This window comes from Schistocerca americana, chromosome X (assembly GCF_021461395.2).
Source record: "Schistocerca americana isolate TAMUIC-IGC-003095 chromosome X, iqSchAmer2.1, whole genome shotgun sequence".
NCBI lineage: Eukaryota > Metazoa > Arthropoda > Insecta > Orthoptera > Acrididae > Schistocerca > Schistocerca americana.
Window position 1 is genome coordinate 967783895 of NC_060130.1, and position 13743 is coordinate 967797637.

At 43.4% G+C, this 13743-nt stretch overlaps 1 protein-coding gene across 4 annotated transcripts in view; it reads right to left on the minus strand.

Annotated features, from left to right (window-relative positions):
* The window catches only part of LOC124555176 (high mobility group protein HMG-I/HMG-Y-like), a 36635-nt gene that overhangs the window by 6858 nt on the left and 16034 nt on the right, over positions 1-13743 (minus strand). For all 4 annotated transcript variants that reach the window (XM_047129004.1, XM_047129005.1, XM_047129002.1 and 1 more), the window contains exon 3: positions 952-1101. In XM_047129004.1, coding sequence (XP_046984960.1) covers positions 952-1101 — 150 coding nt within the window. The remainder of the gene's footprint in view (positions 1-951; positions 1102-13743) is intronic.

Genomic DNA, 13743 nt, shown 5'->3' on the forward strand with positions numbered 1-13743 from the left:
ACCAGACAACAGACATGCTAGAATTATTTTAAGAAATATGTAAACAAAGGAGAGATTTAATTTCAGTTTATAATAACATACTCTTCAAATAACAACTGGAGGGCACTTCTACATATACAACTAAAACTATAAATATCACTGCGGACTAAACATAAGTAGCTGCCAAGTACACAGGTCACTAAACTCTTTTCCTCTACTGAGACTACTTTCCTCAAAACAGTGACCTTTTTTGTCAGTTAATCTCGGGAGATCTCCACTACCTCGTCAACTGAACAGAATGACGTTATCAGGATACTAGAAAATTTGGCACTGCAATTACTTTAATCATTATTAAGCGTGTCGAATAACACGTTACTGTCCTGATCAGCAATTAAGGTATGTGCCCAGAAGTTCTATTTCTGCATTCCCTTTTTATTTTGAACTTGCACACAATGCTTGTAGCTTCTCTTCTGAGCAGCGACTGGAGGCATTCCTCTGGCATCTCTGGCAACATCTTTTACTGTAGGACCTGAGTGCTGTCAACAGTGCAACCAGCAGACCTGCTGTGGCACCCCAGTGCAGTACTTCACGAAGACTTGGCACCCACAATTACTGACTTGCCGGTAAGACACATTTGATCTTTCTACCCCCAATTCTCAAATTGCAATATACAGTACATTCACTTAACAGGGGTAGAATGGTCAACAAAATCAATTGTCCGACAGTTGTAATCTGATGCTGGAGATTCAAATTACATGTTCTGTTTTCATGTACACAAAAATAAGATGACCCCAGATAAATTTCTGCTATGGAGACACTATCTGAAATCAAGACATTACTGGTTGGAACACAATTTGGCTATCTAGCTTCCTGTGACTCAAGTAACTACTTAACTAAAGCAGTTATAATGTTCTTATACTCTGAAAGAAGAGAAGGCAAGTTAAAAACTAACAAGTCCTAAAATACTCATACCTTGGCAGCAGCCTTTCCTTTTCGCTTAGTGGAGCCCTTAGGCCGGCCACGGCCACGTTTAGCAGGAGTAGCACCATCAGTTTTTTTCACTTCTTTCTTATCTTCTGATGGAGCACGGCCACGTTTTTTGGCTTCTTTTGCAGGAGACTCCTGCATGGAAAGCGATAATTCAATTACTAAACAACAAACAAATGACATATTCAAAATAATGGACTGATCTTTAAATAGTTTGAGAAATGACAAGTTTTTGCAACTGCTGCAATGAAAATATACCACCCCACATTTCTGTAACACTTTTCTTAGGAAATTTGACAGTGCATAATGCCATAACAGCATAACACTTTCACTGTAAGCATGAGTATAAGCCACTAACTCAGATATTAGAAACTGGGTGCAATAAGATGAATTACTAGAGTAAAATACTGTTTAGTTTGTATTCTGTATATTTCTCATACCAACAGTTGACCGTTTGACAGCTTTTTCCAGAGACAATGTATGGTCATTTTAGTTATGTCTTATAAGTAACAATATGAAAAGAGTATTTCTCATTTCATTTTCTGACATGGGGAGGGTAGGGCATACAGGGCTACTAATAAGCACCTCTGGTTCAGAAGATACCTGCACAAAAACTACATGACATACAGAAAACAAACATCAGTGCCTAGACTACCTCTCCAAGTTATTGACCTGGCTTGTTCTGGTTCATTGGTTGGTTTAAAGGAGGGGGGAAGGGACCAAACTGCTAGGTCATCGGACCCTTGTTCCGAACGACAAAACAGATTACCATGGCTGGCTGACCAAAAGAAGAAAAAGGAGAAGCCCGCCACTTTGCAACACATTAAAACCTCCACCCTAAAAGCACTAGGGTGGAGGACACAGAGGGACAAAAGACAGGTGTTAAAATTTAGATTAAATGATAAAACCCACCCTCACAAATAAAACGTAAAACTATATCTGCCAATGAGGCGTTGTCAGATAAAATTAGTGGCAATGAGTCCGATAAGCAAAGCTTTCGTCGCAGGGCAGTCAAAGTGGGACAGTGCACCAGAATATGGGCCACTGTCAAATGGGCGCCGCATTGACACTGAGGCAGGTCTTCACAGTGCAGGAGGTAGCCATGAGTTTGGACAATGCGGAGCTGGCAGAGAACCACAGATTCCCTGCAAGAGGCCCACATGGAGGACTGCCACACATTCGTAGTCTCCTTAATGGCATGCAGTTTGTTGTGCGTACTGAGACTATGCCATTCCATCTCCCAAAGCTGGAAAACCTTGTGGCATAATAACAAATGCAGGTGAGTTATTGGAATGCCAATCTCCATAAGCGTTTTCTGTGCAGCCTGTTTGGCCAGCCTGTCAGCAAGTTTGTTTCCTGGGATTCCGACATCTCCTGGAGTCTACACAAACACCACTGAATGACCGGACCATTCCAGGACATAGATGGACTCCTGGATGGTTGCTACCAAAGGATGATGAGGGTAGCACTGGTCGATAGCTTGTAGGCTGCTCAAGGTGTCAGTACACAGAAGAAATGACTCCCCATGGCAAGAACGGATGTGCTCAAAAGCATAAGATGTAGCCACCAGCCTTGCAGTGAAACACTGCAGCCATCTGACAAGGAATGCTGTTCAATATTCCTCCATGGACATATGCAAAGCCGACGTGACCATCAGCCACCGAGCCGTCTGTGTAATCCACATCATCGCCTTGGTACATGTCAAGGTTGGTTGGTTTGAGGATTAAAGGGACCGAACTGCATAGGTCATCGGTCCCTTGTTTCATAAACACACAGAGCACAGCAAAACCATCCATTAGGCATTCGAAGCACAAGATAAAAATTCCTTGGGGAAGAAAATCCCCAAGGTCAGTAATAAAGAAACATGGAAAACTGAGCACAGCACAGCACAAAGGCAGAAAGAATTAAAACCGTACAGCATAGGATCGTGGCTGGCTGATCACAAAAATAATAGGATGAGCCAGCCACTCTGCAACACGTTAAAACCTCCAGCCTAAACGATTAGGATGGAGTCGAATTACAAAACAAAACTAATTAAAAGATGCAGTGCAAAAAAGGGTGACGTAATAAAATTAAATGGACCTATAAAAGCCGCTTGCGCAAATAAAACTTAAAACCCGATCTGCCATAGAGACATTGTCACCTAAAAGAGAGGATAAATCACCCTGGAGATTAAAAGCACACCTGAGAGCGGTTAAAAGAGGACATTCCAACAACAGATGGGCCACCGTCATGGTTGCACCACAGTGACAATGAGAGGGGTCCTCTCTACGCAGCAGATGACCATGCGTCAGCCAAGAGTGACCAATGCGGAGCCTACAGAGAACAACAGAATCCCTGCGAGAGACCTGCATGGAGGAACCCCACACGGTCGTGGTCTCCTTGACTTGTTGGGGACAGACAGAGTGCGCCATTCGTCTGCCCACATCCCGAAGACCCGACAGCGTAACACCGATTGGAGATCAGTTGCCAGGAGGCCGATCTTCAACGGCAGTTTGCGGGTGGCATCTTTAGCTAACTTGTCGGCGAGTTCGTTTCCCGCTATCCCAATGTGTCCCAGGGTCCATACGAACACCACCGAATGTCCCCTCTGTTCAAGAGCATGAACGGACTCCTGGATGGCAACAACAACAACAACAACAATGGGATGGTGTGGGTAGCACTGGTCAAGAGCCTGTAGACTACTGAGAGAGTCACTGCAAATGACTAAAGACTCTCCAGTGCTGGTATGAATACGCTCAAGGGCACGAAAAATGGCTGTTAGCTCTGCGGTGTAAACACTGCAGCCTTTTGGCAAGGAGCGCTGGTCTACATAGTCCGCATGCCCCACACGGCCATCAACCATCGAGCCATCTGTATAGATAGCCTCGTACATGTCAAGAATTGAGAGGAAGTGACAGAGAGCTGCGGGGTGAAATGCGTGTTTTGGGCCTCGTGAAAGGTCCAGGCGAAGTTGCGGCCTAGGTGTACACCATGGAGGTTTACGCAAATGGACCTCAAGTATAGGTGGTAAATGCAAGGACTCCAGTTCAGATAGAAGGGATTGGATGCAAACTGCAACTGTTAAGCCCTCTCCTAGGCCGCCGATGGAGGAGATGAACTGCCAAGGGTGGGAAAAGGAGATTAATTCAAGTGTGCAGGAGAACTACGAATGTGTGCAACATAACTGGTAAGCAGTTGTGCACATCTGACCTGCAATGGAGAGGGACTCCAGCATTTGTGTCGGTAGATAACACACCATTTATGTGAACACTGGGAACACCTGTTGGAGTCTGGTACCCAAAAACTTGTTTGACCTTTGCCCAGACTTGGGAACACCTTCCCATGTACTGCACCCAATGGTCGAGACGCATCTCTCCCACCACCCCTGTTTCCATCGTCCATTAAGCTGGCGAATGCGGGCACGAAGCTGTTTAAAGGTAGAGCTCGCCGGCACCCCTTAATTGCCTCAGCGACTTCCTGTGACCACCAAGGGACTGTCTTTCGCCAGGGGCACCCTAAAGAACGAGGGATCGCGTTTTCCACCACAGAAACAATTGTTGTATTTACCACATCGATGTTACCATGTGGGGGTGATTCAACAGTAACAGCAGGCATCCCAGTCTGCCTTGTTTAGAGCCCTTGAGGCAGGCATCCGTGCACCTGACACCGGGGCAGTGACAGGAAGATGGAGAAGTGGTCAGTACCACATAGGTCATCATGTGCTCTCCAGTGGATAGATGGGAGAACACCAGCACTGCAAACAGAGAGATCAATGGCCGAATATGTGCCATGAGCCACACTGAAATGTGTGGGGGCTTTTGACATCCCTGCCTCGGCCAGTAAGCACAGTGCCACCTCACAAGGGGACATGAGCGTTAATCTCCCCAAAGTAGGAAAGGTTTAGGGAGTTAATCAGTGCAACCAATGCGTTCAGGAGTACTGCACCATCTAGAGGAAGATATACATTACAGACAGTTATTTCCTGCATTGTCCTTATCATGACAGCCACAGCTTCAAGAGGGATTTGAAGCAGCACAGGTTCACTGTATACTGAGTTCAGGACAGACACAAACTCCACCTGACATTGTTATAGTCACTACAGTTCTTTTAATACCCCCCGATAGCTGCAGAGGGCAGGGGTCAGGGGTCAGCATTGCCAGGAACCAGGTTTCCTGAAGGGCTATGCAGAAAGCTGGTGTAGAGCTTAACAGTTACCGCAGCTCAGCCAGGTGGCGGAAAAAACTGCCGCAATTCCATTGGAGGATGACTGTATTGGGAGGCTGGGAAGGCATGAAGTCCGCAAGAATGCAGGTTATGACTCAGGGTCACCTGCTGCCACCAATTGAGTATTTGTAGCCATTTCAATGGTGGTTGGGGCGTCAGTGAGATCCAGATCCACAGGGGACACTACGGTCTCCACCACATCCTCAGATGCAGAACTGATGGAGTGGTGGTGTTGGGGCCACCAGAGGCTCCTGGTTCTTAGCAGACTACTACTTAGTTTGCTTGCTCTCCCTTCTCTTTAGGGGCTCACTGGGAAGATTTCTCTGAAGCAGCTTCAGATATGGAGGAAGACCGTGAAGCTATTCATCCAGCTTTCAGCTCCTTGAGCCATTGCTGGGTGTGCGCTGTGGCATTAGTGGAGTCTTGGGAGAGAGGGCCCCCAAGGGACCCCTTCCGCACGAGAGGAGCCGGAAGAGGCTGTTGCTTCTCCAGCAGGGGGGAGGGGGACCAATGTCCCCTGCGCTTCGGTAGGTGGGTGGAGGGGGGGCTTGCTCCCAAAGTGCTTTGGGAGCAACGGAGGAAGATTTGCCACCAAGGGGGCGGATGTATTCCGGTGGCCCGGAGGGCCCACTGTTCGTTGCACAGAGTGAGGAACCACTGGCACTTGGAACAGCAATGGTGATTTAGTTGCAGCGTATGTCAACATCAACCGAATGGGGTGTAATCTTTCAAATTTATGTTTAGATTCTGTGTAAGTTAACCGATCCAGGGTCTGGTACCCCACGATTTTCCACTCCTTTTGGAGTACTGGGCAGTCTGGCTAGCAGGGAGACTGGTGCCTGAACTGCCAGCACTTAATGCGTCACATAGGGGAAGGGACATATGGTTTAACATCACAGCGGTAAAGTATCACCTTGACCTTTTCAGGGAAGGAATCACCCTCAAAGGCCAAGATTAAGGCACTGGTAGCAACCCTGTTGTCTTTGGATCCCCTGCAAACGCACCAGATGAAGTGAACACCCTGCTGTTCTCAATTGGCACTTAGCTCCTTGTCAGACTGCAAGAGGAGGTCGCAAAGGAAAATGATCCCCTGGATCATATTGAGGCTTTCATGGGGAGTGACAGAAAATAGAATATCACCCAGCTTGTCACAGGCGAGTAACGCTTGGGATTGGGCTGGGGATGCTGTCTGAATCAAGACTGCACCGTTTCGCATCTTTGGCAGCGCTGTCATTTCTCCAGACTTATCCTACAGGTGTTCAACAAAAAATTTAGGCTTCGTAGGTAGAAAGGAGTCCCCATCAGTTCTGCTAACAGATTAAAAACTGAGGCGAATATGGCTCTGTTCTGTAGCTCTACATTCCTCCCACGGTGTGGCAAGGAAGGTAAACAATTTAGGGTCATACCTGTCAGCATTGTATTCGATCTTGCCCTGCCTAGAGACTGCCGGTACCGTACGATCACCAGCAAGAGATAACTTAGTCCGCTTCATTGCGGGTCATCCACCCTGATGCCACCCACTCTGATAAGGGGCTCTCCCCACAGGCGCCACCAAGCCACAGCAAATGCCAACTGGCATGATGCCCCAGGAAGACAGGCATCTACTCCTTGGCATACATGGGGAGTTTACAGCTCAGGTATCAGCAGTGCAATCCCTGTGTTGTCAGGGGGCTACCACAAATGGGTACGTGACAGCCCCACCACAACGGACTGGCTACCGTGCTGGATATTGGGCGCAGAGAAATCCAATATTGTCATGGGGGGGTTAAAAGAGAATAGAAGACAATGGAAGAAGATGACATACACCGGAAAGTGTCCTCGTCCAAATAGTTGAATCTCAGGGCACTATGGATAACTCGTGCACCATGTAACGCGTCCTTCCCTATATGGCCCCCACATCTGTAGAATTTTGAAAGTTGCAGGTCAACCCATAGAATGGGATCGGAACTCCGAGTGCCAAAAAGTGAAAGACTCCTTTTAGTCACCTCTTACGACAGGCGGGAATACCTCTGGCCTATTCTAACCCACGGACCCGCAGAGGGTGGCTTCTTCTGTTCACCTGAAGTGATTGTTTTTGCTAGCGCTGTTTTGGTCTTGTTTCGCTTTTTATGATGGCAAGTTTTAAGTGAAGAACGTGCAGCTGTAAATTTAATTTTCTGCTTGGTAAAAATGCTGCTAAAACTGTTTTAATACTGGAAACAGCTTACCAAGATGACACTATGGGAAAAATTCTAATGTACAGGTGGTTTGCTTGATTAAAAATGGCAAGATGTCGATTGACGATGACCCTTGTTCTGAATGTCCAATTGCTTGAATCTATGAAAATATTGAAAAAATTTGAGAGCTTGTGCTCACAAGAGCATTGAAAAATGTTTTATTTGGAAGCGTTCGTCAAAAATGACCCGATTTGTGGCAGACAGGACACTAGTTTTTCCACCAAAACACACCTGAACGAACAGCCATCTCAAACAGTTTTTGGCTAAAAATGGCAAGGCTCCAGTACCCCACACACCTTTTCGCCTGACTTGGCTCCATGTGACTATTTTAGTTTCACACATGAAAGGATATCGATTTCACAACCGTGAAAAGTTAAGAAAAAACGAGGGAGGAGCTGTCAGCCAATTCTTAACACAACTACAAAAAAGTTTCAAGCAGTGGAAGCACCAGAGGGACAAACATATTAGTTGTAATGGAGAGTATTTTGAATGGGATAAGGTTGTTTTTTAAACAATTTGAAAATATATAGCTTTTAAAAAATAATTCAACTTTTGTGAGTACCCATGTAGATATTAATGATAGACAAAGGGTTGAAGTTCGCAGATGGGAGGGTGGTGTTTGCTGTCATGTCAGCAGCACTGCTATCGTGTTCTGTCTGTATCCTTCAACTGGAAACACTCTTTACATCTCTCAATGCTTATTATTCTTTGGTTGGTTGCCATTTTGCACGATTTATGTTATGTGGTCTCATCACTATGAATTTCAACTGAAGGAAGTAGTCGCAATCATTTAATTCTATACTTATACACCATTTTACTCCGAGTATTTGTTGTACAAGTAATGCAAATTGGAAAGTGCTATATCAATAATGTGGGAGAATAGTTTATTTTAAGCCAGCAAACTCCCACATAAATGTGACAGCATATGCTCTGTCGTATCAGTCTGACAGATTCACACTGTACAAAACCCTACTTTTGAGATTTACTGGCACTCTTATTATGCAATTCTGTCAATACTTAACCCATAAGAACACGTGTGGGTTTAATAAACCCCACAGTAGCTCTGATACATTGGAAGCATTTTTACATAAATTCTACAGTCATGATTTTCACATACCTTTCAACCAACTGTCCCTCCCTGCAACCCGTTAAAGTCTTCCAGTGTCACACACTGTCTTATTGAGTATATGTGCGTCTGCTAACACCTGAGTTAAAAATACCCCACGTGATTATGTAGCCACTGAACTTTGGAAATAGATTGCAGATTCTAACACTAATGACTGCCATCCTACTCTAGTCATGTAACTTCCTGTAGGGGTGGGGAGGGGGGGTTAGATTTAAGCCAGTACAGGTATGAGCTTCAGTGAGTTAACTTTTGCCCTTAGAAAATAAAATCTCAAAGTGTAGTCCACACACCTAACCTTGTCTCTCTTTGGAGCACACCTGAGAAGGTAAACAGCATACATAACAACTACATGGAATAACTACCTTCTTATTCAAGCAGGTATTCATGAAACTATTATTCAGCCAGACATTGGTGGCTTTTACTTTCACAGTGTAATTTCCAGATTACTAATACTAGTCTAACTAGCCTACCAAGAAATAATTTCTGTAAATAAATATTCCTGAAATTCGGTACAGAAGTTTAGTAGCTTGAATTTTTCTAATTCCAAAACTGTCTACTACTACTACTAAAAACTTTATTAGTCAATTTGAAAAACTCAAGTTTTCAGCAAATTTTGGTGGGCTATGGGAATCCCCATGGAAGTAAGAATAGTTAACATGAAATCATACCTATAATTTTGTCTTCTGGTAATACATGTCATCGTTAAATCAACTTACTGTTTTGTTATTAGAATTATGCATTTTCTCATGGTAATATGCAACACTAATTTTTATTTTTATTCTTAGGTATGTCTATAAGTATGCAGATTAGTGATTCAATCAGTTTATGACTTGTATTCATTACATCAATACCACAGACAGTTTTGTGTTACAAAATATACAATCAGTCCTTGTAAATATCGTGTGACTAGGGCTTCCCGTCGGGTAGACAGTTCGCCGGGTGCAAGTCTTTTGATTTGACACCACTTCGGTGACTTGGTCGTCAATGGGGATGAAAAATGATGATGATTAGGGCAACACAACACCCAGTCTGATCAACCATTAATGTGTTAACACCTCTCGGTTAACAGTCAGTTGCAGAAATGCATACTTCCTTGTGCATTAGTCAAGTTCAAAACAACATGTACCTACTTTGCAGATACCATGAATTAATCCATGGGTACAGCTTACCAATCTGGCTTAAATATTGAGACTTCGGACATCAAGGCTGATCATAATAAAACAAAACTGTGTTGCAATAAATATGAAGAAATCGAAAACCACAAGCTCTAGTTTTGTGTGTATTCTTTAATGAACATCAATCATACCCAGTGCAGTGCATTTTTAGATTCAATAGGGTTGTAGCTATTTCAAACTATAATAATAATAATTTTCCATGTAAATATAATGTCAGCTTCTGCTCCTTCCAATGCAAAACAAACTTTCCAGCATGTACTTTCCACCTTGTGTACTTTTATAAAATATTCAATACTGTTCAGGAGGGACATTTTAATGTCCTATTTATGCATTTTGTCTCCTATATATTGTCTGAAGAATTGCGGTTTCATCTAAAATAATTCAACAAATAATTATTAATTTAACCCTACTACTGCATTTATAATAGTCTACAGGCATGAATGGGAAGCAGCAGTTGAGAAGGGAGTAAAACAAGGTTAAAGACTTTCCTCAACATTTTTCAGTCTGTACAGTGACCACATAGAAAGGGAAACAAATGAGAAAACTGAGATTAACATGATCATGTAGCTGCTGCTCACACTCTTCACTGTATCTGTATTTTGAAACCAAGAATGTTTCTTCTTGTATTCTTGTGACTTGACACTTATCACATTACTCGTGTAATGGAATACCCAAGCCAAGTGTGCATCTTTCATTAACAGGTCTCCAGTTACAGATCTTAGACCCACCTTCCGTATCATCATTCACATCTTCATTCATTTCATGAACTACACAGAGAAATGTGTTATCTGTAACTAATAGGTGTCCTGCCCAAGTGGCCAAATGTTCTGTAATCTTCCATTAACATACTTGCTGCAACTGGTGATACAGGACAACACGTGGTGACACTGTGTCATAATAATTATTTCCATTGAACAGGAAGCAAGTTAAGGTGAGAACAAACAATTGTAGTAAGGTTAGTCTCACTACATCAAAACTCACCAGTGGGCCTGAATAATTGCAGCGATGTTCCTGTAAATGACGTACAAAATGAAAGTAATTACAGGTGTTGTCTTGGCATTTCTCCCCACAAATGGACTGAAGTCAGGTGTTGGGCCCATATGTATATTGCTACTACTTTATTGCTGACTGCAGTGGGCTGTCCTCTTTGTGGACTTTGGACAAAAATGTCATGGTGTTGCAGCAGCTTTTGGTTGAAGTTTCTCTAGAGTTTTCACATCAAATGTCCTGCGAAGAAGTTTGGTGGGTTTCTCTTCGAACCACTTGCTCGGCTGTCTCCTATCGTATACACCACGTAATTGAGATGGTTGTCAATTTTCAGTTTACATTTTGTGTGCAGGAGCAACAGCATTCCCACTGCCAGCACACAGAAGACAATCTGGGTTGCCACACATCACACAGATGACCGGTTTTTCCAAATTTGAAACATCCACCCTACAGTAGTGTGGCCGTAGTGAACATGCAGCCTCTGTCACAGCATATTTGTTCAGCATCACTCACCGTGCAGGTGGCTGATTCCACAATACTTTTGATGTCTATCATCGGTAGTGATGTTGGTGTCAGGGCTATGTTTAGTCATTTCACTAAACAGCATTGCTGCATCATCAGTCTCTCTCTGATAAATTGATCACATAGGTTCATATGTCAATTCTTGATGCACTGTTAGCCTGTTGTACTCACATGACAGTGTCTACCCACTCCCAAGAACTGGGAAAGAATGCTGACAATCTTGAGGTGGAGGTGGTAACAGCCAAAGTATACACAACATTAAGCGGAGCAGCAGTCATTAGGAACCGCTTTTCAATGGCAACTAGACTAGCTGCCAAAATACTGTGGAGATCTTACGAGACCCAGGGAGACCAGAATTCTACGCCTTACGAGAACACCAGGAAACCTCAGACTGCCTATCGAGTACCTATACAGGAAGAATAAGCTTCCACAAATGAAGAGGCTGGACATACAGAATTTGCTATACTTGTCATTGATTACCTACAACCTAAAAAAAACTATTAGGTACTCATCTCAAGACAATTCTCTCACTTTTTATTTCTATGTCTGAAAGATGTCTAATACAAATTTTGTGGCAGTTGCATAAGAGTGCCACTAGTAGTACCACTAGGAGGGTACAAATCACATTTGCTTTAAATACATGCTTTAATGGTCATGAGTGTCAGTTACTTTTGAGATTGGACATGGTGAGTTGATGTTAGTCAAGAATATCTTTAGGGCAACAAAGATACCAATATCAACACCTCGCTGAGGTTGAATGAGGTCATGTAATAGGGCTATGATATTGTAGAAATACTTGGCAGGAATGTAGCCACTGTACACGACTGCTGGTCACAAGAATACACAGTCTCAACAAGACAGGGCTCCGGGTGGTTACATGGCTCTACCGAGAGGTAAGACCATTCTGTTTGGCGCATGACTGTTGGATCATACTGCAAATGCAGCAGCATCTGAGCAACAGTTTGCAATACAGTGACAATGAACAGTTACAGATATGCTACCTCATAGCCAGCTCCAAACCAGACACCCTGTAAGTGTGCAATCCACTGACTCCAAACCACCACCATTTGTGACTTCAGTGGTGTCAAGCAATTGAGTTCACAGGAGGACAGGGTGGAGGTCTATTGTGTTTTCTGATGAAAGCTGGTTCTGCCTCAGTGCCAGCCATGGCCATGTGTTGACCAGGAGGTGCCAGTTATCTCACTACTCCAGCATCATCCACAAACAGCATTAGCTCTTTGTATTGACCAGCCTGGTGCAAACAGTATGGAACTCCATCCCACAAACTGATACCTGGCACCGATAACATAATACATGTATATTTACATGCTTGCATTCAACATTCTGGCAGTTACATTGGTTATAAGTCTATCAGCATTTTACATCTACAATGACTTATCACATCACATTAATCTGTGATCTTGCAATTTCAATCAAATATGTTACCTAGACAAATTTATTCCCAAAATTTCATTACTCGACATCAATTATTTTTTGGTGTTGGATTTTTCCCCCCACAGTCATTATACGTTGTTAGGCAACATAATTTTTTAGTCCTTTACACACCAACTCAACAATTATGACCCCTGGGACAAATTTCAATTCATATTCACATTTATGTTAGAGGGGTAATGACAGTCCCATTCAGATTATATGTTGCACCTGTCTATCACAGAAGAAAGGTAGCCGACAGTCAAATTTTTTATCTCATAATGCCTTAGGGTTTTTCATCTTAATAAAATGGAAATGTGTACCTCATAATACACATACATACTATTAACAATATTAGAACATGACAGGTGGTTGGATGAAGCCTTGCTATAGAACTGTCCTGGCATTTGCCTGAAATGGTTTAGTAAAAACCTTATCAGGATGGCCTGGCAGATTAAACACAATCCTCCCAAATATGAAGTCACCGCCTTAATAACTGCACTGCCTCATTCACCACGTCCCTATACAGTGTGTTCCACTCAAAACTTATCAGCTTTGTATGTCGCCACGATTCAATGAGAGCAGAAAGGCTTCAATGAGTTCAGTTTCCAGTGTTAACTCTCAATAGTCATCACCACAAAATTTATATGACTGACCTACCGGTGTTTTTATCTTCTGGATCTCAAGGCTGGCCAGTGAGCACAACTGACTGTTGTTAGCTGCACTTATCTGCAAATGTACTTCAGCCTCCCAATGGTTATGGCCTCCAATTTATTTAACATGACAGCCACTGTGTTCAGTAGAAGTTACAAATAATATATACGCTGATATGAAACTTCCTGGCAGATTAAAACTGTGTGCCGGACCGAGACTAACTCAGGACCTTTGCCTTTAGGGGGCAAGTGCTCTACCATCTGAGCTATCCAAGCATGACTCGTCTTCACAGCCTCAATTCTACCAGTACCTCGCCTCCTACCTTACAAATTTCACAGAAGGGCTTTGTGAAGCTTGGAAGGTAGGAAACGAGGTACTGGTATAATTGATGATGAACGGATTGTGGGGCACTTAACTGCGAAGTTATCAGCACCAGTACAAATTCCCAACCTTTGCTCGG